Raw genomic sequence first — 27,043 nt, forward strand, 5'->3', positions numbered from 1 at the left:
TTCTTGTCACAGCCAGTGCACCATGACTGGTATATCAAAGGCCATGGTATGGTGAATATAAAAGATCCCTTGCTACTAATGGCAAAATGTAGCGGGTTTCCTCTCTATGACTGTCAAAAATGACTGTATGTCCAGAGTAGAAATTTTCACCATCAACTGTCTATTTAACAAATTAATTTTATCATTAAAAAATATATATTAAAATTTTAATATTTCTTTGGAAAACAATAACCATTTGTCTACCTCCTTGTGATAAATTCTGGAAGTCTATGATGTGCGGTCGATTTGGGATTGATCCTCATCGGCAGGCCCATTGGACTATTTCTCGTTCCAGCCAGTGCACCACGACTGGTATATCAAAGGCCATGGTATGTGCTATTCTGTCTGTGGGATGGTGAATATAAAAGATCCCTTGCTACTAATGGCAAAATGTAGCGGGTTTCCTCTCTATGACTGTCAAAAATGACCGTATGTTTGACATCCAATAGCCGATGATTAATAAATCGATGTTCTCTAGTGGTATCGTTAAACAAAACAAAACAAAACTTCTTCACAATTTAATATCTGTCAAGTTTTAAAATTGGGAATGAATAGATTGCTTTAAATTCTTACCGATATCCGTGAACCGCCACATATCCCTCACTGTAAATAATAGCAAATCTGTCCTTTTTTCATCTAGGTTAAAGATTTCATGATTTGTCAGTTACAAATATCAGTTTGATGTACATTTTATGTGTATATTATGTCACTATCATTATTTTTTAATTGTTTGATGTCTTTGGTTTAGTTTTAGTTTTTTAACATCAAACCAGTTTATAGTAAGAAATTTAATTCCATTGTATTCTTTACTAATAAATAAGTACATAGAGGTTATTTGATGGGTTTTTTTTTTAATAGAATTTTATGTCAACGATTGATGTGTGAACACCATATTTTCACAAATAGCAATGCAGTGAGTGAAAATATGGTTTTCACACATCACAAGTTGACATAAAAATTGTATTCAGAAAAACACCATGAAATGGTCTATTTATTATATACATCTTTCCTAATTTTTGACAATATCTTTCACTTTTTGTTAATATCTTTTGCTTATCCTATCGAAAACACGTAACGCCATGATATATTTCTTCCGATGGAACTTATCCAGAAAATTTATTTGACCATAGACTTTTTAAAAGAACTTGTAATAAAAATTATCTTTATTTAATTATTAAATTAACATTTATTTAATAATACTGCTGTGCAAACATACCTGACAAAGCGATCCTCCAAAACACTCCACAAAAACAAAACTAATCGAACGCCATTAAATTTTAACTTAAATTTAATTACAGGACATTGTGTCATCATTATTTAGCTTTGTATTTAATTCATTTTAGATATTTTATTGTAATTGCACTTCATATCCATTTTTTACAGTTTTTTACAAGTACAGTTGTATAAATAAATTTTTCATATATGATCAGATGCATTGGTAATCATCAAACTTAAATGCGAAGAAACAACACAAAGAGAGATAATTTAATCATACTCTCATTTCCTGTCATGCCTAATGGCATTTAGGGCAGCGACGAAGTTCCTTCACGCCGGTCTATCCCTTAATCATACATTTTTACAAAAATATGATTTCTATATTATCACTAACTAATATGACTTTTCACCAGATATCACTTTTATGGTTTCTTTAGATCTATATATTTCATTGCTATGTATATAATAAATATATATATGTTATATATAAAACCTATTGCAGCTGAAAGAAATGACCAGTAGTGCATTGCAGGGACAAATTTGATGATCTATTCCAATTGGTTAAATAAAATAAATCCCCATATCCTTGAGAATTATAGCTTTAATGAAGCTGTCCATTTTAATGACAGATTAAACATTTTATTATATTCAGACTCTTCTTCTGGAACTTGAGGAGTTTGCCTTCAAGGGCATCCCTGATGTACGGGGCTGTCATGTTCAAGACGCACAGCTGCTAGAGGAAATGGTAAGAGAATTAGGGTAGAATTTACTAAATATCAATAAAAAAATGTAGATATGTTTAATAATTTACCATAAGTGCTAGGTGTTTAACCACAGTCATGTGTCTTGTTTTGTCCTTGTTTTTTACAACTTGCACATGGTGCATTGAACATGTTTTGTAAATTCTGCACTTAATGTTTGCTTTGAAGACTCACCAAATCAATAGCAAATCAAATCAAATCAACTGGTTTTAATGAAATTTTGCATATTTACTTAAATACAAAATGTTTAAGTAGACTGAAATTCAACATTACCAGCTTATTAGTATTGTTTTGAAAATAAGTCTTCATTACAAAATTAACAAAATACGATGCTGATTACATGTAGACTGACATGTAGTATTTAAATAACCTTGTGTTTTGAGGTTTTTTCCTGTTATCATTACTAAGTAATATCAGTTGTGCATATGGCATGCGGCCACCTATGTAACAGCAAAATAAGTGTTCTGCGGCTTAAGGATGGATAACTCCCATTTTTTGGTGATCAACCAACTGTTGGTTTTTTTTCACATTAGTAACAAATTAATTATATTTCCTTCAAATGGCAGCCACATTTGTCTCAATATTGTGACATTTTCAACAGAATTTATTCTGACAAAAATTTAATTGAAATGTATGCAAAGGTGATGAGTTGTATTCTGAATTTGCCTCTGCAGAGTGAAAGAGAGCACGAGTCCAAGATAGCCGAACAGAGAGAGAAGCAGCGAGAACTGATCCATCAACTCAAGTCACAGCTGGTAGATCTGGAGACATACGCATATGAGGTGAATGAAAATGTTCAACTACTAGATCTAGAAATTTGTACCAGCACTGAAGTTCTGTAAATGTTTTTCTTGCATTATCAGCAAAAAGACAGTCACGACTGCCTGTCAGATGTCATGGTTTCTTCAGAGCCCTTCCAGAACTGATCATATGTGGGAGGCAATTGTTTTGTATATCCCACCAACAATTTTATTTTTATTTAATCAAATATTGATAATGAAGCTATTGCTAGTTAATATAACAGAAAGGAAGGAAATGTTTTATTTAACGATGCACTCAACACATTTTATTTATGGTTATATGGCATCAGACATACGATTTAGGACCACATAGATATAGAGAGAGGAAATACGCTGTCGCCACTTCATGGGCTACTCTTTTCGATTAGCAGCAAGGGATCTTTTTTATGCACCATCCCACAGACTGGATAGTACATACCACAACCTTTGTTACATCAGTTGAAACGAGAAATAGCCCAATAGGGCCACCAACGGGGATAGATCCTAAACCGACCGTGCATCAAGCAAGCATTCCCCCCCCCTACTATAACAAGAACTTAAATATTAAATCAGCAACTTTACGAACAAATCAAAATCCTATTACTATGCTCATGGATCTTTTTCTGTGACAAAATTCAAGTATTACAAAAACAGACCTTAAACAATAAAATACTTAATATTTTATTTTAACAAATGGTTGTTTTTAGACTGGGGATGCTGAACTACCAACAAATCAGGTAATGGAGAAGCAGAAGGTCGTGATTGATGAACTGCGACACAAACTTGACCTTGACCTCAAGAACTTTGATGTTCTGAGTACAGATGAGCTACGTCAAGTTGTGGATCATGCCATTGGTCAGGTCAGTCCATACACATGATATTTATTATAACTTATTATTTACTCAGAGTAAATTATGCTACAAATAACAGAGGATCACATCTTCATTAATTTTATGGTTTTATGCACCTCTGCATTGGTATAGTAAATATAGAGTGAAATGTTTTTGCCAACAAAATATATATAACTAAGAATTGTTCTAAAGCACTTTTATATAGTTAATCTGTCAGAGATTTGCAACAATTGACAGTTCTGGTGCACATCTAATGATTTACAAGTAGTCATATTTTTTTGCACATGTAAATAAAGATTATCTTTATTAAAATATATCTTTGGTATCATGTCTCATTGAATTGAGGTACTCTTGTATACTGTAAATCATGAAATTAATGCGTCATGAAATTAATGCGTCATGATATTATTGCGTCCGTACATGAGTGAACACAAATGCGTATTTTTATTAATGCGTCGGGCAAAAGTCCACATCACATAAAAAACACAGTTGTGTTCTTATTATAGTTTGGGCTTCATCTTTCATGTTAAAAGAAGTCAGTAGTTGTTTTGACAGCTACTACATAATCTGAAGCTAATCGCATGGTAGGTCGACCAGAAAGCCCTAATTACTTAAAGTAGTGTAATTAGTATAACTACACCTTATTGTTAAGGGTATGCCTCGCACTTTTGTGTGGTGATTGCTTCTAATTAATCCACCAGTAGGAATAAAAGGTAAATGGGTCGCTATTGCAGGGAACAATATTTCACGCGAACGCAGACGTATTATTCTAACAAATATTTTAGACTAATTTTATACACTTGATGCGCAGCACAGGAATAGACGTTAACAAATGCGATATATTGCAACAGTGACAACTTGCGACCAGTCTAACTTAAAATCCCATGTATAGAGTCGAGCCAAATGGTTTGAAGAAATATGCAAGGATTGTTGGTTGCGGTTATATAAGTTTCTACTGTTTCATTTTTAAAGGACTATATTTAGTAATAAAATTTGTTGATGATAATTTTACAAATGTTCAAAACAGTTTAAATGTATACAGTAATCCAGAAGTGTAAGAAAATTTGAAAAATACTCACATCGCAAAATGAACTTTTTAAAAACAAAACATTTGGAACATCACTGTATTATATAACCGCTATGATATTCCAGGAAAGTGAAAATAGAATGGCAACATCGAAACGAAAGAAAGATTCTTGAAGTATTCACAAAACTTAAAATTGTTTTTGTATTTTGTTTCATCTTTATATTATAAAAGTTTTATTTTATTTAGAAGTATTATAGTAAAATCCTGCACATTTTTTGTATTGGGAATGAGACTAAACAAAATGCGCCGCATTTTTCGCATTAATTACTTGCTCGCATTAATTTCATGATTTACAGTAGTTACAAGAGATTGAGGTACTCTTGTATAGTTACAATAGATTGAGGTACACTTGTATAGTTACAAGAGATTGAGGTACACTTGTATAGTTACAAGAGATTGAGGTACACTTGTATAGTTACAAGCGATTGAGGTACACTTGTATAGTTACAAGAGATTGAGGTACACTTGTATAGTTACAAGCGATTGAGGTACACTTGTATAGTTACAAGAGATTGAGGTACTCTTGTATAGTTACAATAGATTGAGGTACACTTGTATAGTTACAAGAGATTGAGGTACACTTGTATAGTTACAAGAGATTGAGGTACACTTGTATAGTTACAAGAGATTGAGGTACACTTCTATAGTTACAAGAGATTGAGGTACACTTGTATAGTTACAATAGACTGAGGTACACTTGTATAGTTACAAGAGACTGAGGTACACTTGTATAGTTACAAGAGACTGAGGTACACTTGTATAGTTACAATAGACTGAGGTACACTTGTATAGTTACAAGAGACTGAGGTACACTTGTATAGTTACAAGAGACTGAGGTACACTTGTATAGTTACAAGAGATTGAGGTACACTTGTATAGTTACAAGAGATTGAGGTACACTTGTATAGTTACAAGAGATTGAGGTACACTTGTATAGTTACAATAGTTTAAGTTTGTCTTTTACATGCACTAGTGGTACAAGCAGATTTCAAGGATTCTTGTTGATCTATTATTTTTATACATCCATAAAATTTACATTTTAAAACAAAGTTGACATAGTTTTTATCAGTAATGTATATTTCTTACCTTACAGATTGTCAACCCAGCTAAAGTGAAAGAGAAACTTGTGGATCAGCTGAAAACACAAATCGGTGATCTGGAACGCTTTATCGACTTTCTACAAGGTGTGATACTAGCTTTTATCAGTTTTCTTTTTTAAAATAATGGAAATGCTTTACAGTTAATATATGAAATACAGCATAAATATACTTGAAAAAATGCAAATGTTATCTTAATCTCTTGTTATCTCATTGGCGCCAGGGTATGTTGAGGTGGAGAAATAGTTCCATGCCATAATTTTAACTAACAACTATTACGTTTATCTCAAGCCTGCGATTGTTGGAGCTATTCAGTTCAAACCTTTCAACATCTAAATAACAGAATTTTAATGCATTTGTAATTTAATGATGCTTTTATGAAAATGTTCATTGTGCTAGTTCACAAACAATAACATCACAGGAATTGGTGGTGGTGATGGCTTGTCTTTCCTTACTTCAGGACCCTAAAATTTATGTTTTTGTCCTTGCTTAAAGGTTACTTTGAAACGACCAAAAATTACTATCTAAAACATTTGGGGAAGGGGTTGTCTTCCAGATGCTAGGTAATCATCTGTAAGGCCACACAAAGATTTAAAAAAATTGTGTTGGAGAATGCCTAACCCCACCAAATAGGTTGAGTTCCCCATCAACAAATTTCCATAAACTTCATAAGGTTAAAACATTTCTGTTTGTGAATTGTGAACATATTTAATTTCTTTTCTGTCGTGTATATCTAGACTGAGTTGTGTTATTTTAAAGGTGAAGCAACCTCTCCAGGGCCTCTTGGTGAGAAGAGATGTGTGTGTACTGTGCATTCAAAGGTAACAGTTTGATCTTTAAAAATTAAGTAATGATTATTAGCTGACTTTCTGTTGAATACTGGTGAAGGTAACATTGTTCAAATGATTTTAAGTTGAGTTAGATGCTATGACTGTAACACATACAGACTTGTGTTGAAATGTTTTTAACCTGTACAAATATAGATGCACTGTTGGTTCTTATATAAAGGTTTTAGACATGAAATAGGTGTGCAAATTAATCATAAATGTACCGTATATTGCCGTGTATTAGCCGACTTTTGAAGTCTAGAAACACTTTTTAAAAAAAGACAGTCGGCTTATACACGGAGGCAACAAATTGGAGCATAAAATTCCGATCCACAATACTACCAACCGTGACTTATAAATTTTGATCAGACCCTTAGCCTTTCACAGATTATGTAACAATAATTTGTGCACAGTATAAATAAAACACTCCATCATGCAGTATTATGCAGTTTTTTGTTCTTGAATGCATTATAAGTTTGATAAATAATAATAAAAAATAACTTATTTTATTGTTATTTCAATGGTAAAAACGTATTCTTTCCAACTGTCCGCCATCTTTGTTTGACCTGTGCTGAGACCAGTCTTTCATATAGCAAATTTAAGATACAAAACGGTGTTTTTTCTTCAAACAAGTATTATATTTCGAATATTATTGTTTTGTTGGGAGGGTGCATTAAACTAAAGTAATGCCATAAATAAATTACGCTCATTATTAACATTACCAACTGAAAAAACATAACATGAATTTCAGGACGATAATTACTCCCACTATTGTCACATGACCATACCATTATACAGTGAACTGCAGTCACGGACCACATCTTTTGTTTTTGTGTGTGTGGTGGGGGATTAAAAATGCCTCAATGATTTTACTTTTTGCTGTCCAGTGAATAAATTAGTTACTTGTGTGCAGTGATATGTTGTTACAGCTTGAATTATTGATTTTTCTGTTATGCTTTATCAGTTCTAAATTATATTTCACGGCATGGTAGATGTTAGCATTGCTGCATTGATTGTGATCACGATTACCGTGTTTGTAATAATTAAAGGGAAAACAAATATAATGAACAAGAAAAGCACAAGTCTATTTGTTGACAGTATTATTGAAATCGATACAACATACAGCTTGACAAATGATGACTTCGGCTTATACACAAGGCCGATGATTTTGTACTAGATATTTAGGATCAAACTAAGAGGTCGGCTTATCCAAGGATTCGGCTAATACACAGCAATATACGGTAGTTCTTAACACCCATAACTTTAAGGTTTATAGGTACTGGGTTTGACATTGGCCCAGATAGCTGAGGTGTGTGCCAAAGATAAATAAAAATAAAAATAGTGTAACCTAGGAGTGAAGATTCTGTTTGGGTTTTTTTTTTCAGTGAAGATATACAAATAGACTTAAATGTTTGAAGAGCAACCAGCTGTGTTTACGGCCAAATTGACCTTTATTAAGTATTTTGTATACACTGACCTCTAAACAACCACCTCTATAAAATACCATTATTATACACCTTCAGGTGGCTGCTTACCACAGGTTTGACAATATTTATTACTGTCTGTTAAATTTTAAAAATATAAATCAGCTAGCATTTCATTGAAAATATTTTCTATTTCTTTACTTGTTTACAAATTTCATTACAATATTTGACTTTAGGATAGCCCAGGGGAAGTAGTCAGCAGTACTAGAGATGGCCACACAGCAAACTGCAGGGAGCGAAACAGAAAGGACAAAGAATCAAAAGTATTTTATGAAAATATTTTTCCAAATTATAAACATTCATTGGACAGATATATTCTTGAAAGTAGCAAATAATAGTTTGCAGAATTCATAAAAGAAAAGTCTTGAAAATTAAAATGAGAAAATTCAAATGTAATAAAATGATTTTCATGACAAAATGGAGAAAGTCCTGAGAGATTATTCTGCCTGTTGGCACAAAACAGTTGTTAATCTTTTATGCAGTGTATATATTTTTGAATAATTTATAAATTTAATGGAACCAAACATAATATTTATTATCATTATTTTTAAACATACATTTATTATTGGAATATAGAGATGAAAATGGTGATACGACTGTCAAACACTAAATATTAAATGTTATAAATATGAAATCTGCCCATATTTATGATCTCCGTTAAAACCGAAGTCCTACCTCAGAAAACAGTATCCATTATCTTGTCCTAAGCTTTACTCTCAGCCGGTAAACTGGTTTGTTTGTGTCTAACATTACATGAATTTTCACAGACCTTGAACGAATCGACAATCCAGATGATGAAGAAAACACTGGCGATAATACAAATCTACATAATCAGTCATCTTGGGTGTGGCAGTCGTGAGTTCAAACGCAACATCTTGAAGAAAACAAGTAAAGGAAATCACTGGGGGTAAGGGCAGCAAGTTATCTATTGGTTTTGTCTCTAACTAACAATAGCAATTGTTAGGTGAAGGGGGCAGGACGTAGCCCACTGGTAAGGCGCTCACTCGATGCACGGTCGGTGTTGGATCGATCCCCGTCGATGGGCCCATTGGGCTATTTCTCATTCCAGCCAGTGCACCACAACTGGTATATCAAAGGCTGTGGTATGTACTACCCTGTCTGTGGGATGCTGCATATAAAAGATCCCTTGCTGTTAATCGAAAAGAGTAGCCCATGAAATGGTGACAGCGGGTTTCCTCTCTCAATATCTGTGTGGTCCTTAACCATATGTCTGAGCCATATAACCGTAAATAAAAATTTGTTGAGTGCATCATTAAATAAAACATTTCTTTCTTTGTTTCTTGTTAGTTGAGAAATAATTGTAATAATCAATAATACAATTTAACTGTTTATATAGTATTTGAATTATTAGTGTAAATTTCTAGGAGTCCGTGTACTGTAAAGGTGGGAAGTAGCCCTGTGTACGGTAGGGTCGGGACGTAGCCCAATGGTAAAGTGCTTGCTTGATGCGCGGTCAGTCTTGGATCGATCCCCATTGGTGGGCCCATTGGGCTATTTCTCGTTCCAGCCAGTGCACCACAACTGGTATATCAAAGGCTGTGGTATGTGCTATGGGTAGTGCATATAAAAGATCCCTTGCTATTATATGTCAAAATTACCAAATGTTTGACATCCTATAGCCGATGATTAATAAGTCAATATGCTCTAGTGGTGTCATTAAACAAAACAAACTTTCTTTTCAATAACTGATGATTACCGGTAATAAATCAATGTGCTTTAGTGGTGTCGTTAAACAAAACAAACTTTACTGTGTACAGTAGGAATTGTATAATCCAGTTATTGAACACCTAAAAGGCTATCAAATATCCATGACCTTTATGTCAGTGCTTACCACTAATTAATCTAGCTAGTGAAATTTAACATTACCGGTATGTGTATTTATAGGGACTTGAGAGCAAAGCTGGAAGTCGCCATTAACAAAACACTGGAGGTGGCAGCTGTGGAGGCTGAACAGAAAGATGAGGAAACTACAACAGACACAGATGACTACTCATCTGATTCAGAGGAGGTAAACTTGTCTACATTATAGTCGTACTCGCAACCTAATCATATAACAGTTATTGTTGAATTATGTTCTGTGCCGATTACTCACCATCATACATAATTCGTGATTACATCATGAAGATATTGTTTTTATCATGGTGAATTAAAACTTTCTTAAGATAAATGGGTAAAGAATTAATTTTTAGAGTGAAATGTATCATGTGAATGGTTCATTAGTGTTGTAAGACATGTTTTAGAAGATTTCATTCTCAGCCTTGATATCATGTTTCTGTGAGACCTTCCTATTTTGGAAAGTCATGAAATTAGCAAATGTCCTTTCACAGAGCTGGACACTGATGGAAATTTGGGACTTGCAAAATGAAAATTGATTGAAATCCACCCCACCTCATTTGAAACAACACAAGCAAAGGGACAATCTGCATTAAATGATGACTGCAGAAAAATCCTTGAAAATCCTTCAAAAAAATAAGAGTCACGAAAAGTAATGGAATTTGATGACGAAGAATATGAACACTGTTTATTTCAGATCCCGCACAACAGCCCTGCCTTAACTCAGTGTGTTCGCAAAAACCTGGCCATGGCAATCAGAGATCTGGTACAGCATGGACTAATGGAGGTAGGTAGCATTTCAAATGGCTGTATGTATAATGCCTTATCTTCTTTTCTTTTTTTACACAATATACACAACTTACATTAAAGCCTACAGACTCTAGTTTTTAGATGGTGTGAAATACTTTCAACTATTACAAAAAGTTTTATGTTTGTTTACAGGTAGGTCAGAGTACATCAGTCATTCCACTGGGATGTTTTCCGAGTCGATCTGCACAGACCACGAAGATGCTTCACGCTTGGGACCTTATGCTCAAGTATTATGACATGAAGGTACAAATGATATTACACACTTAAAAATCTCCTGTTAATATTATTTTTTTACGGGACCATTTTAATTTAAAATATTTAGTGAAGTTTGTTGTCAGATAGCATAAAGTTCAAAATAACTATTATGTTAGACACCAAATAACCGTAGTTTGAAATGTGCTGAGGTGTCATTAAACACGTATTCCTTTCCTAAAGTGGCTTTTGTATAGAATTACAAACAAGCATGTCTGATGTCTAACTTCAATTGTGGTTTAAGACTTCATTATGCTTTGCAAAAATAAAGTGATTTAGTATTTGTATGTATACACACCATGAAAATGTGTGATATATGTCATCACACCAGTGTATTTATTACCTCCAAATAGTAATTGTGGGGATGTACTACAATGGTAGAGCACTACTCTGAGGTGTGATGGGATGCAGGATCCTTGTTGTATTTGTTTGTTTTCCTGCCTAACAGAAAGACCCCTTGCTGACATCAGCAGGTTTCCTCTCTTTTGACCAAGTGTCGAAATAATCCTATGTTATGGCAATAAACATATGGCACCAAATATCCCTAGTTTCTATATATATATATATATATCATACATTAAAAAAAATTGTCATAGTCTTTATCATATAATTACTTATATATGTACACACAAATGTATTATAATTTTATTTTATGTTCTACATTGTAAGACAATGATTCAAGGCTCCCCAACCTTCACATTGTCATTGGGATAACAAAATATAAAAAAATTATTTTATTTTTATTTTAAAAAAAAAGAAGACTATTTTTGGTGCTACTATAAGATATATTGTTTACAGCATGGTCGGGAGTATAATGAATCACCAGCCAGAAAGCTATCGCAGTCGTTTCACCTGGACATTGTTGGCGGTCGCCCCATCACAGCTAAACAGACTTTGCTAGGTGCTATCGACACCGTCATCTCCAGCCACACCCCTCTCAAGAGAAGTGAAGACTCGCACTTCAAGGCTCTCATATGTCTGGCTCTCAAGTGAGTGTTTATTTATGTACATCAGTTACAAGCTTCCTCACCATGTTATAACATCTCCAGTCACACCCCTCTCAAGAGAAGTGAAGACTCACACTTCAAGACTCTCAAGTGAATATTTCTTAGCATGTACTAAAGTTACAAGCTTCATCACCATGTTATAAATATACAGAACTTCACATACGTTGGTTTTACTTCCTATTTATTGCACGAGTTTATTTTGCATGAGTTTATTTTACGCAAGAATATATACCATAAGACCTCATGGATATGTCATCACACCAGTGGTCGAGTGGTATATGCTTTCACAAAATAAACGAGTGCAATAAATAGGAAGTGAAAACAATGTATGTCAAGTTCTGTAGTTATTACATACCTTCTTTTATGCTTTAGAAAAACGTTTTTAATTTAACATCATAAATCTATGATCAAAACGTTAAGAACCTTGCTCTGCGGCAATCTTGTGTAATGTTTCAAATACGATGTGACGGAATTTGTAAATCATATATGACGTCAGTAACAAAAAGGTGCTAACTCCAGTAAAGATAAAAAGGGAATTCCCCATTTGAAAGTTCCAGTCCAGATCGCACATATATGCTATACAAGATAAATTTCTTTTCACATTTACCTGTCCTCAAACAAGGGCACCTCCCCCCACACAAGTGGTCTGGTCCGAACATCCCAACAGCCAATGGGATGGCCTAAATTCTTCTACTGCATACTGCTCTCCAGTTCCGGTCACATGACTGTAACTTCCTTCTTTTTCTCTTCGCTAAAGGGTCTGGACGTCCATTTGCTTGGCTCTGTTTTGGAGTCAAATTTTTATTTTTTATAAGACCTTTGGTTTTGTATTCGTGTTTGGGTGAAATGTTTTTCACCTTCATTTTCGTTAGCTTTCGTATGTCTTTCGCGTATTCGCTTGACTTTCCAAGCGTTTAATTACATGAAATGTTGTTTATATCGCCGGTTGTCGTGTCGGACGCCATTTGCAAAATGGCATCTTTATTTACCGGCTTTGTGTTTGTGTTATGGTTGGTTTTTCTTTCTTTTCACAGATTGAAAAATTATTATTATCATGTCTGATAATGTTCAGCGACTAGTTCAAGCGTGTTTACGCTGCAAGAAGTTTACTGCCGGCGGCGACCCTCACGACTTATGTCCGGGTTGTCGTGTTTCGCGTGGCCTCACTTCAAGATGCGACCTTTGTTCGGGGTTGTCTTATGTCGAGTTCGTGGCTTACCTGAAGGTGGTGTCAGCGAGGACCAAGAAGGTGGAATCTTCGCCTTTGATTGCTGACTCCGTGGCGGAAGTGTTATGTTCAATTCTACCGACCATGCTAAAAGAAACAATGGCGTCAATGGCGACCTTACCCAAACCGGCGGTTTCGGGGTCAGGTCCGGTTCCAGTCCCCTCTTCAGGGGGTGCGGCTTCTTCAGCTTCACCGATACCTAAGACTTCGGATGACAGGTCTGCGGTCTCTACGCAGCCCTCTAAGAAGCCGGCTCATGCAGATAGACGTTCCACGGACTCAAGGCTCACCGATCTTCGGCGGGGAAGTCATCTTCGGCGCATCGGAGCCGGGACTAGCCGTTCCCCACGACCTGCACGGCTCCCTACGGGTTCCATGGATTGTCAGCGCCGACCTTTGATTGATGTGACTTCCAGGGCCTCCGAGGGTTCACCGGCGGCTTCCATTTCGGCAGATCGATTGGCCTGTGCTCGAGTGCTCTGAGACTTTGGGGATGCAGCGCCTACAGCGGTTTCTATCATTGATGAGCCTGACTCTACTGACCATATGACTATGAGGGATTGCTTGGCGGCCGTCTATGACATGTTGCCGTCCTTGCCACATCCACCAATGCCGTCCAAGAAGGGACCGACACCGATGATAGCGACTGATGTCCCTCCGGAAGATGTGGTTATCCGTTCCTTGGCAGCCGGTACACTCATATCCGACGTGGCGACAGATTTAGACCGCACCTTTAAAGAGACGGCGTCCTTTGTCGCCTTCCCGTCTTGGAATCACAGTATGTATCCGGTGTTTGACATGCCATTTAAAGATGGGGCTCTGTCTTTGGATGAAGATGTTCACCGTCTTGGGAAGTCGTCAACTGTGGATTTGATGGACAAACAGGTCCAAGCCATGGATACTGCCCAGAGACGTTGCTTGTTTGTGTTGTCTTACTTGGACGTTTTCCTTGCTGCGATGGCCACCCAGGCAAAAGATGCACGGTGCTACGCGCTGTTTCAACAATCGGCGCAGATGCTGGCTTTCCTGACGTCTTCGGTTACCTCTATGTCATCGATGTTGATGCAGTACCATCGCCAGGCTTATCTGAAAAAATCAACCTTGGATCTCCAGCATAAGGAGCTGTTAGCTCAACCGTGGTCCGCAACAAAGCTGTTTGCAGGCAAGGTTTCTGACGTGGTTACGGCCAATGATAAAGACCAGCAGTCGACAGCAACTGTCAAAGCTTTACAACTTATTTCGACGTTGGAATCCACGAAGCGAAAGTCTACGTTCACTGCACAACCACCATCTAAGCGCTGGAGAGGTTCCTTTCGAGGTCAACCTTCTCGACGGTTTCCGGACAGACGACCATCCGGTCCTCCCGCTCGGACCCAGGGGAAGCCTGGCCGACGTTGACGCCAGCCAACCAGTCTTGGACTACTCAGATTGTCTCGACCTACGCCCGCCCCTGATTTTGAACCAGAACAACGACTCGGTTTTGACGCTTCCGGTGTGCAACACACCGGTCGAAATATCCATGGTCGGAAGTCGACTTCGCTGTTATTGGCAAACTGGGAGACACTTTGCCAAGATCCGTCTGTCACGTCGATCTTGAAGACAGGGTATCGTCTGCACTTGTCTTCCATCCCTCCATTAACCACTTCACCTCGAGAACCGCGGCATTCCGTATCACAAGTCAAGGTCCTACAGGAGTCCGTCAACAAACTGGTGAAGGGAGCTGTTCGCAGCATTTCGGAAGCACGCCTAACACCCGGCTTTTACTCGGACATCTTCCTCATGCCGAAGAAAGATTCACCAGAGCTGCGAATGATCCACAACTTGGCGTTTTTCAACGACCACTACCTGCTTCCTCCTCCGTCCTTCAAGATGTTAATGTTGCGAGATGTTCTTGCCGTGATCAAACCGGGGGATTGGCTTACCTCTCTAGATCTCAAGGACGCCTACCTTCATGTTCCGATGCATGCCGATTGTCATCGCTACCTCAGGTTCGTACTACAGGGTCGGCATTACGAATGGACAGTCCTGCCCTTTGGGATATCCATGGCGCCATGGCTGTTCACCAGAATACGACTCCGATGTCCCGCTTCCTGCATCACAGAGATATATCCTTTTACTCGTACCTCGATGATTGCCTGATGAAGTGCCAGAGCAAGACAGGGCTTACTGCACATGTTGCCTTCATCATGGACTTTCTCAAGCATCTGGGTTGGATTATCAACATCGGGAAATCTCGACTGGCTCCCACACTGTCTCTACAGTTCATAGGCGCTTGGCTTCGACCCGACCTGGGCCTCGTTCAAGTCCCTCTAGACCGTTGGGAGAAGATCCAGACCATGATTGCCATAGCCCTCACCGCTCCAATGACCTTCCACGGTTGGCAGAGTCTCCTGGGTCTCCTCACTTCCGCCCAGGATTTGACACTCGGAGGTGTCGTCTCCAGTTGCAGCACTTGCAGATGTTTCTCAACCCGTTTGTTCGTTTCAACAATCCGGACTTGATCATCTTGCTCCCGGACAATCTACGCTTCAGCCTGCAGTGGTGGCAGCTTCGATCGAATGTCTTAGACGGTGTCTCTATTTGGCCCTTCCTAGCCACACATCACCTGTTCGTCGACGCGTCACTGGAAGGTTGGGGAGCCTATCTCAGCAACCAGACGAACTTGGACTCCACATCAACCTGCTAGAGTTGTTGGCAGTCTACTACGCTATCCTTCATTGGCGACAGATGTTGACAGGGGCCTCTCTCATGGTGGCCACAGACAGTACCACCGCGGCGGCTTATATCAACCGTCAGGGCGGAACCCACTCCAGCAGTTTGCTGCAGTTGACTTATCTTCTCTACAAGCTGGTCGATGAGATTCCACTGCAACTTTGGTCTCGCCATATTCCAGGGGTTTCCAATGTACTAGCCGACATGCTGTCTCGGCCATCGTCTCCACAGCCGACAAAATGGATGCTCCATCCCGAAGCGTTTCGATGGGTGTGCGACAGACTTTGGACACCAAACATCGATCTCTTCGCCACACGATTCAACCATCAGCTGAGGGTTTACGTGTCTCCGGTGCCAGATCCCGAAGTTCTGGATCTCGACGCCTTGGCCATCAGCTGAGAACAGATTGACGCATACGCTTTTCCTCCACCAATCCTCCTTCCAAGGGTGCTTCAGAGGTTTCAGCTGTACCATTGTCGCCTGTTGCTCATTGCTCCGATGTGGTTATCCAGGATGTGGTATCCAGATCTAATACGTCTTGCCGATCCACATCCTTTACCACTGTCAGACTGGGATCATCTGTTGCTGCATCCCACGTCAAGACTATACCATCCACGTCCGCAGTTGTTACAACTGCATGCGTGGACTTTATCTCCAAGAGTTTGAGGAAGAAAGGCTTTTCTTCACGGTCCATGGCGGCCATTTTGAAAGATCATCTACTACTGCGGCTTACAACGTCAGATGACTTTGCTTTCACTGATGGTGTTTTCGGCAAAAACTCAAACCTCAGACGATCCAGATACCTCGTCTCGCTGATTTTTTGCTGTATCAGCGGACCGCTTTACGATTGAAGGGGTCTACCATCGCTGGGTACGTTTAGGTCATCGCTACTGTTCGTGATGTCGCTACTGGAACTTGGGGTTACTCATGACCTTTGTTGCAAAGAATCAGTTACCATACCAAGCGCCTCGTTCGTATGTTGTGCAGGCCCTCTCCTCTATCGTTGGTCCAGCGGACGTTGAGGACTTGGCGTTGTGCCCTGTCAGAGCCCTGCACCAGTACATCGAGAGGACCAGATCTTTTCAACAACATCGCAAGAGACTTTTCCTCTCCTGTAACCAGAGTCGGTTGAGGGATATTACCAAGAACACGGTGGCCACCTGGATCCGGTCTTCTATCCTGACTGGCTATCAGAAGGAGGGTTTACCTGCTGCATCTGCTACTAATCCGCATGAACTCCGTGCCTTGGCTGCAACACACCCATTCAGCACATTATCACTGGTTGTTTCTGGGCTATGGACTCCACCTTCGCCAACTATTATCTGAGGGATATCTCCACAGAGGACGTTGAGGGATTCCATCATCTGGGTCTGGTTGTTGCTGCACAGACTCTGTTGAATACAAGCCGTCCTCGTCGCCGTTGATGTCTGTCGGATTCTGAGCTGCATACTAAGATGTCCATCGAATCGACAGGTGAGGATTGCTTAGACTTTTGTTCTTTTGCACAGTTCACACACTGGTGCCGGAACTTTTGTCTCGATAACCTTTACCCTGCACTGCATGTGGTTATTTGTTGTCGTTATTGAACTAACAGTTCTTTGATGTACTAGACAGAAAACACTCGGGGGGGGGGGGGGGGGGGGGGGGTCTTGTTCTGTTCAATGTTCTGATGGATGCACCTCATTAGGTTGTCGCTTGTTATTGAAAAAAATAACACTTCAATACGTGAGGGTTACCTAACACCTGCATCCCTGGTGGCTACGACTTCCCACCTGTCAGAACCAGCATGAGATGTGGCAGCCGCCTCCTGGTCCTTGTTCTGGGAGCCGTACCTGACACTGCTGACGGATGCCACCATTCTGGTTGTTGTTACTAACATCACCTGTATTGGTCTGTGATGGGCATCCCTAGGAAGAGAGCTTACCAAGGTTGGCCTTATTCTTCCACTAGTCAGCCTCTTTCCGGTTGGGGAGTTATCACAAGCATCTACGGATCTCGGCACCCACCACCATCTGTTGAATGCTGCCCTTGTTTGAGGACAGGTAATGGCTATAGAAATGGAGAAAACTTGGAGTGTTTTCTCTTTTATAGATACATTACCTGTCCTCAAGATTTTATCCCGCCCGGGCCTCCCCACTGCCTGTTCTCCGTGCGATGCGCTCAGGGAAAAAGAAGGAAGTTACAGTCATGTGACCGGAACTAGAGAGCAGTATGCAGTAGAAGAATTTAGGCCATCCCATTGGCTGTTGGGATGTTCGGACCAGACCACTTGCGTGGGGGGGAGGTGCCCTTATTTGAGGACAGGTAATGTATCTATAAAAGAGAAAACACTCCAAGTTTTCTCCATTTATCACACGGTTTGAAAATGTCTTTATCACTATAGTAAGACTGAATAGGTATGTAATAATATCAGTTACTAACATAAATTCAGTTTTAAAACAGGTTGACACTTGACAGTAAGAAAATTAATGCTAATTAATTCTAAATAATTCAATAATAATTTTAAAAATATATCCATAACACTTTAGCTTTAACCTGACCATTTATGGGTAAAGGGGAAAATGCATTTAGGTTGAGAGGTTAGGCTAGGTATTCATGACTAAATAAAAAAAATATATATATATATATTTCTGTGTTGTGAGATAGAGTACTGGTAAAGTGTTGGCCTGAGGTGCACGTAGTTCCTTCTTACTTGTTGAAATGTTTGTGTCCCAATCAGTGCTCCATGATTGGTATATTAAAGGTTTTATTAAAGGTATGTGTTGACAGTCAAATGCCATGCAGATTACTGCAATTATTTTGAATTATTTCAAAAACATTTACGTTTTTATTATTATACTGAGACTGTTTCTGATGGGATATTGCTTGGACTGTGAGTACACTACAAATCTTGTTGCAAATCATTAATTGCTGAATATTAGAACCACATTGCCTACAAACTAAGTATTTGACAGTTTTGATGTTAACAGCAATTAACTGGATGTCCTGGTTTCATGTGAAGTTAACATTATGGACTGTCAGATGCAAGTCAAATGTTATGCTGTAGATTGAAATCAGATCAGTGTACACTTTGAAATGTTAACAAAGTTCTGTAAATGTAATTTCTAATTTCTTTGCAGTGAGAAGAAATTGGTTACATGGTTGAGATTGTTGTTTAGAACACAGTATCTGATTGACACCTATTACCAAGACTGGAGTTACGTGGCTCGCACAGGTAAATTGTTTTAAATTACTTATCATATATTAGAAGATTTTCCACGATAGTTTCATTGAGTACTTTTCTAAAGTTACATATTAAACACATTGTCTTGTTTACAGTATTAGCATCTGTATATACAGCAGATCGCTGAAAATTGCAAGAGTGATGGTTTCATTCGCGCATTGCTCGCTTAAGTATAGTTATGCAGAACCCATTTTTCTTTCACGCATCGAATTAATGACATCATTTACATGGTCATGACGGGTTATGTAAAAACAAAATGGGTTCCCTGAATTTGTTTTTGCATAACCAATATACAGATTTTTAATTCTCAGAGGCCTGTATACAGTGTGTTTCTTGTCATATTGTAATTATAAGTGTATATATTTTGCATACATTGTTAGTAATTTAGTCCCAACATTAAAATCTTCCAACAAAACTGCTGCAGGTGCTATAAAATATTATGACATTTTAAAAAATATTGATGAATTATTTGAAACGTAAATTGAGGGGTTTTAGTTGTTGACACCTTTACCAGATAACCATATTAAACTTTTTTTCTTTTCTTTTTTTCTTAGGTTTTGAGGATGCACTGCGATCTCTGGACAAACTGAACACGATAAACTTCCGACTGCCCAGTGATCTGGCGGTCAGAACGTTCAGCAACATCCGGGATGCGTTTTGATTTCTTTAATATCAAAGAACCCATTATCAAAATAAAGACTGTTCCAGGATTGATCACATGATGGGGTGGTGGTGAAAAAAGACAATTGTTTTCCAGGGATTAAAATAATACATAGAAGTTCAAAAGTCAAAAGTCCCAAGGATAAATCAGATAAGTCCAGTTACAAGTGACATATAATTGACACTTTTTTTTCTAGTATAGGTGCCTATTCAAAAATGTGGTTGCCATTTGTGATAAGGCAACCACTTATTTAACCTCTGGTTTTTAAATACCCTCCACCAGAGTGAAAAAAAAGTTAGTTTTATTGGATTAAAATCCAGCAGCTTTAACACACAATTCCAAAATATTTGTATGCCCAAATTTCAAAGCATCTTTCCACCCAAATTTGAAAAGCCTACTGCCAAAATGTCAAAGCATCTTTGCCATCAAAATTTCAATCTTTCTAACCCCAAGTGATCATTTTTGGAACAGCCCCTTTAACTTGTAACAATTGCATGAATAATGTTTGACTTATTTAAGTGTAAAATACTAATGTTAATTTTACATATGTCTAGTGACAGTCATTAGAGATGCTTTAAATATGGATTTTTAAAAATCTGTATAGATTGGCAATACATTGTGATGTTCACAAAACAGAAGACATTGCTTTTTAATGTAAATAAACATTTCTGGTTAATGTAAAACGGAAGACAATACTTTTAATGTGGATAAAAAAAATTGGTTAATGTAAATAATACTTTGTGTGTAGTATGAGTGTAAAACAGAAGTTGCTTTTAAATGTAGATAAAATTTCTGGTTTATGTACTAGTAAAACAAATTGAGACATCTTCAGATTTATCCATTGTAGTCTGTGATGCAGGCCCCTAGGAATGTTATTATGTCAAGTGGAAGTTGGCACCTGCTGTAGTGGGGCACAAGCATATATTTTTGGTTTATATCTATACACACACACACACACACACAAATGTGCACAGACACACACACACACATGTATATATATATATATATATATATATATGACAGAAAATTAAGTTTTTTGCTTCAAATAGGGGGTGGGGCATAGACCACCTGTGAAGTAAACCAATGCAATTGCTTTGTAAATACAGCATCCAGTGTTGAAATATTATTAGGTACAGACATGCTAATGACTACAGTCAAACCTGTGTTGGGCAACCAAATGGGAACTTAAGAAAAGTGGAGGAAATCTGCTTAGGACAGCTGACTGCTTAGAAAAGGTGGCTGTTAAGCAGGTTTCACTGTGCTCTTTTAGTGTATATAAAGCCGATTAAGTCTGCTATTCTATGATTTATGATGAAAAACAAAAGTCTTCTATTATTTTTTTTGTTGACAAAGGTTTTCTAGTATATACCTGACATGTGCCTTAGGCACTTATTATTTAAAATGAAAATAGATGATGTTGTAAGTACAATGTTTAGATAATGTGTTTAATGATATATGTAATGTAAATGTCCTTTGTTTTGGATCAGTATTTTGAATGCAGTATAGTATTGTTTATTTTCTTTGATTTTTAACTCGTATTGAGAAACTTTTGTATTTTTCTTTTTCTCTCTTCAAATTATAGTTTAATATTTAGAAAAAAATAACTTGTTTTTTTCTCTAGTAACCACAGCATCATATCTTACAAAGAGATGCAACATTTTTCTAGTTTTAGAGGTTTGTTTAAACAAAAAAATCATCTTAGAAAAAGATATAAGATGATTTATGACTTGTCATGTTGAAACAGACATTTGGTTTTCAGGAATGTGGACAATGACCTTGTTTCCTATGCACCTACTTATTCAAAGTGTGCAAACCAATGATTCCTGTTTGATGAAACTGGGAATCAAATTTTTGTTTCCCATTCAGCATTATGAAAAGTGCAATTTTTCACCCTTCTGCACTGTTGAAAAATGAAAGTCTGCTGCAATCAAGTCTAAATTGAAGCAGAAAACTCTGGTATTTATTTATAATGTTTTGATTTTCATTACAACACTGTTACAGAAATGTTAAGAATAGTTGCAACAGGTATGACCTTCATTTATGTCATGATGACACGTTTCTGCCAAAAAAGCCAACAACTTGCTTGCCAAAAAGCATCTCAGAGTTAATAAATCGTATTTCTGTTATGGTACACATTGAATGAAATATTATATAATTTAGTGATTATTTTGTTTCTGTGAATTCTTTTCAGTATACATGTACCTAGGAATTCTTTTCAATATAAATGTACCTAGGAATTCTTTACAATGTACATGTACCTAGGAATTCTTTACAATGTACATGTACCTAGGAATTCTTTACAATGTACATGTACCTAGGAATTCTTTTCAATGTACATGTACCTAGGAATTCTTTTCAATGTACATGTACCTAGGAATTCTTTTCAATATACATGTACCTAGGAATTCTTTACAATGTACATGTACCTAGGAATTCTTTTCAATATACATGAACCTAGGAATTCTTTTCAATGTACCTAGCTTGTATTATGATCTCTCTTATTTGTGGTTTTTGTTTACACTGTTTGGCTGTAAGAATTCCAGTTAACCTTGCATTCCATTCCATTCCATTATTTCTGTTATATTGTTTACTTTTACTTATTTCTACCCGTGCAATTTCACAGTAATGTATTATAATCTGTTATTGATGTTGATATATAATCTGTTATTGATATTAAGATACATGTTGTCTAGCAATTGTTTTGAGTATTTCATTTTATATTTATTTTAAGTTTATCGTTTTACTTTAAAGACATCCCTGACGTGATTGCTTAGCCTGGTAGATGGTGGAATGCTATTAAATCGAAAAGATTTCGGAGTGGGATTTCCCTTTAAAAACAAACAGTTTTCTATATGTTTGAATAGCGAATATTTTTATTCAATGGATAAAATTGTTATCACTGTAATAAAGTCAGTGTAGTTAACCGTGAATGCAGTTTTTATGTATCAGCACTGATTATATAGTAGTATAAGTGGTGTGTGTATGGCAGGCCTTGAAATGTGAGGTAGTCAAACCGGTTGGTCACCTGCCTTTTGGCAGAATGAAATTTTGAGAGCACATTTTTTTTTTATCTCATTATTTAAGCGAACTTCAGAAGGTATTAATTTTTAAAAGGTTTATTATTTAAAAATAAATTATTTTGAATAAATAGAAATAAAAAATGCATGTCTGAATCTACAGTTAATATAAATTTTCCTTGAAATTTAGGGCCATAACTACCATATAGAGCAGGAAAACAGTTTCAACATTTTCGGCTGGCTCGTTTTTTTCTGTCCGTCTGCTAATGTGGCACAATTTTGATGTACTATATCTAATAGCATTTATTTATCTTATATGATGAATTTTTTGTTAAAATAATACATAGTTTGTCATACTTTTGTCACTAATGAATACATGCAGGTTATTTAATTAATCATATATGTAGTATTAATGTTTATTCATATAGTGACATAATAACTCTTATTAAGAGGAATTGTTATATATTTCCAAGGTTTATTGACCGATATTAAGTTTGTATAAAGACTACATTATATATGTGTGAAGTATTACTGACAACTCTTTCAAGTGCAATAATTATAAGTTAATATATTATAATATTGTTGTTGAGAATTAATACATTTGTTTTGATCTTTTTGTAAATAGGTTTCACGAAAGCCGTTATCAGTTTCATTGTTGTGTTTGTGTTGTTGATTTTTGTGTTTTACTCTACAATCTCTGGATTATTCTGTGTGTTATTCATTCTGTTGAGACTGACAGGTCCAAAGTGATACTGACCCCCAATATTATTATGTTCTTCTTTATTCCACATCCTGTACTTTTCAAATTCAACTTTCTTTTTATTCCATATATCATGTTTTACCATTTTTGTCATTTTAAAATGCGTTCTTCTTTTTCAAAAATAATATGTTATCCACCAAAAAAAAAAAAAAAAAAAATTTGTTTAATCACACCTCTCCTGTCGGTGGGCCCATTGGACTATTTCTTGTTTGAGCCGTGCACCACGACTATTATATCAAAGGCCATGGTATGTGCTACCCTGTCTGGGATGGTGCATTAATATAGCAGGTTTTTTTCTATGTCAACATTTGGGTGAGAGTATGAGTCAAGATGAACCCTTTTTTTTTGATAAGAATGTTAAATGAATTTAGGGGATGTTTGTGGAACACTGTATATTTTCCATCTTGAAATTTTAAATGTAAACTTCGATGTGTTTGTCCACTGGATGCACAAATACTTGAGACCGGTCTAGGCCACCAGAAAGTTTTTTCAACTATTTTATTTATTTTGTTTCAAATGACTATTCTAATTGTAATAATCAGCATATATAATTTTGTAGTAAATATTTTGCTACTTTATTTTTTTGTTATGTCAAGCTGGTCTTGCGTCTACAATGTGAAATTCTATATACATTTAACAATTGCATAATATTATGTCTTTTTACATTATGAGGTGCGGTATACAACCCACAACTCCAGTCACCATCACCACCACTTTTGCAGCCAGCACCTAAGTTTTATATGCTTTTAAATAACACAGATACTGTTGGATTTGTTGTTTAAAAAATAACAGTTTGGATGTTAAAATAGAGATAAAAATTACCTTTCTCCCATAAACCACATTAAATGTCCCCTGTGTTGAAGTTTTTGTTTTGTTTTCTAATTTGTTTTTATTGTGTGCTATGTAGCATTTGATATACTAGGTAAGCCATAATGGTAGTGTCATTCCAATTCTGAAAGTGTAGACCATCACTTTTTTTTTTTTTTTTTTTTAAATTATACACAGATTACTGGAGTAGGCAGTTTCTGGTTTTGAAAGTCTATAGAATGAAATGCAAGAGACAGTTGAATAACAAGTACTGGGTGGAATATGTAAAGAAAATGGCTCTTTCTAGTCCACAAATCAAACTATCAAACGGGTTAATTGCAATTTTTTTTTTTTTTTTTTTTTTTATCCAGACTTCTTTTTTTCTTCTAAATACTAATACATTTTAAAAAGCAGTGCTGAAAGTGTCATCAAAACATTATATAAATAATCACCAATATTTATTATTATATAGGACAATCTTTCTTTTTTTATTGTGACCTTAAGTATTGTGAGCCAGACTTGGTGTTGTGTTAGATTGTTTTAGTGTGCCAGGTGCATGTTAAAAGTGTTAGGGAAGTGTCAAGTTGGTCTTTGTTTTGTTTGTCTCTCTGTGTGTTTATTTAGTTGTCAATATTTCCTCTCTGTGACGTGTCCAGACAATCTGTCTACTGTGTTCGTTCCATGCTTCATACTCCAGCACAACTGCAGCATGTCTGTCAGTAGAAGGCTATTGATTGGGTAATAATGTGCATTAAGCCAGACGTAAAATATTTTAAAATACCTGACCCATTTTTTGTTTTCTGTCTTCAGTTTTTCTTTCTTTGAAACAATTTTTTTTTTTTTTTTTTTTTTCCACAATAAAATAAAATAAAATACCGACTTACTGGTAACCCCCCACCCCCCACCTTTTTATTTATTTATTTTTGTTTTGTTTATTTATTATTTATTTATTCTGTCTGTCCATGTATTGTTACTATCTATCTTGAGGATGGCTTTTATGGAATATATTCATTAGAAATCAGTTATCTCTTATACTGACAACAGTTATTTGTAAATATGAGTTCACAATGACATTGATATAAATGTGCTGTATTACAAAATTAACTTGTTTTACTTAGAAACATTTGTTGTGTTTATTGTTAAAACTGATATATTTAGTGGTAGTTATTTCATTGAATATTCTAATTTCATTAATCGTTTTTAAAATTTACTTTTAAATTCATTTTGTTTTGTTGACCATTCCTTTATTTGACACCAGTACACGTAAATTAACATCTTGTTTCTTTTATGCTCAAGTGTTGTATTAAGCAGTGTTCTCATATTTTGCAGGAAATTGTAAATACATGTGTATATACATATTTGCAAAGAATAAAGAAAATATGAATGTAAAAAACTTATTGATGTTATAAAATAATTATTGACCACATTTGGAAAAAAAGGATTCCAAGAAGTCTTAACAATTATGGCATGTTTGTATACAAACTAAACTTGAAAAGGGACAGAACTCTTGATGGGTGTTCTTTAATGTGATTTAATTGGCTGAGAGCTTGCTATTGGAAATATAGACATGTTCTAATCACTACAATGTCTTCATGACTTATGGTACATACAAAAGTCATTACAAGTTCACATTACAAATCGAGTCTTATTACGAGTCGGAATGCTGTTTTAGACTAATTAAAGAATTCCATAATTCACATTGCATCATCTGTTCACTGCATAATAAATTCCTTGTTAGCCTTTTGATTTTGGTATTAAAATTATGGGTGCTTCCAAAATTTTAAACTAGTTAAAGAAGCAATCCAAATATAACAGTTGTAACTGTCAGGTCCTTTTAACAAAATGAATGCTCAAATGGAATTGATAGCAAGCACCTGAAAGTACTTACACTTCTGAATATGCTTCTGTCTACATAACTTAATGTATTCACAAATCATGATAAATAATTTAATGTAAAGCAAACTTACATTTTACTAATTGTTTAAAGGTTATATAAATATATTCTTTAACCTAGTTAAAAACAAACCAAAAACCAGTGTTTTTATACGCCTGTCTATAATGGGTTGTATTATGGTATTTCATTCATCCGTCTGTTAACTTTTTCTAGTCCAGACCATATCTTGCATACAGGGCCATCAAACCTCACATGCAGGAACCACTTGGGATGGCGGTGTGTCGCGTACTATTATTAGGTCACTGTGACCTACTTTTCACGGTCTACTGCACATAAAGGTAAATCATTGTCCGGACCATATCTTGCATACAGATGCATACAGATGCATACAGGACCATCAAACCTCACATGTAGGAACAATTTGGGATGGCGGTGTGTCGCGTACTATTACTAGGTCACTGTGACCTACTTTTATATCTATGGTTTTCCATCAAACTCCCGACAGGTGTATCGTGTACTCTTGTTTCTATATCTGATAACTCATATTATGCAAGGATCTGATAGCACATATTATGTAAAGATCAGATAGACCATATTGTGTAAAGAGCCTATACATTTGGTACCAACATACATTTGTCCATTATACTTTCAATCACTGGGAGATATGTGTCATTAGGG

General features: G+C 36.4%; 1 protein-coding gene across 1 annotated transcript in view; it reads left to right on the forward strand.

Annotated features, from left to right (window-relative positions):
* The window catches only part of LOC121381096 (RUN domain-containing protein 1-like), a 34,507-nt gene extending 8,643 nt beyond the window's left edge, over positions 1 to 25,864 (forward strand). Inside the window, exons 4-16 of the mRNA XM_041510206.1 lie at positions 1,907 to 1,999; positions 2,690 to 2,797; positions 3,502 to 3,654; positions 5,826 to 5,916; positions 6,589 to 6,650; positions 8,317 to 8,403; positions 8,908 to 9,047; positions 10,046 to 10,169; positions 10,692 to 10,781; positions 10,937 to 11,047; positions 11,855 to 12,045; positions 19,123 to 19,217; positions 19,781 to 25,864. Coding sequence (XP_041366140.1) covers positions 1,907 to 1,999; positions 2,690 to 2,797; positions 3,502 to 3,654; positions 5,826 to 5,916; positions 6,589 to 6,650; positions 8,317 to 8,403; positions 8,908 to 9,047; positions 10,046 to 10,169; positions 10,692 to 10,781; positions 10,937 to 11,047; positions 11,855 to 12,045; positions 19,123 to 19,217; positions 19,781 to 19,887 — 1,452 coding nt within the window. The 3' untranslated portion in view covers positions 19,888 to 25,864. The remainder of the gene's footprint in view (positions 1 to 1,906; positions 2,000 to 2,689; positions 2,798 to 3,501; positions 3,655 to 5,825; positions 5,917 to 6,588; positions 6,651 to 8,316; positions 8,404 to 8,907; positions 9,048 to 10,045; positions 10,170 to 10,691; positions 10,782 to 10,936; positions 11,048 to 11,854; positions 12,046 to 19,122; positions 19,218 to 19,780) is intronic.
* The last annotated feature ends 1,179 nt before the right edge of the window (positions 25,865 to 27,043 follow it).

The sequence above is a fragment of the Gigantopelta aegis genome, chromosome 9 (genome assembly GCF_016097555.1).
Source record: "Gigantopelta aegis isolate Gae_Host chromosome 9, Gae_host_genome, whole genome shotgun sequence".
NCBI classification, from domain to species: Eukaryota; Metazoa; Mollusca; class Gastropoda; order Neomphalida; family Peltospiridae; genus Gigantopelta; species Gigantopelta aegis.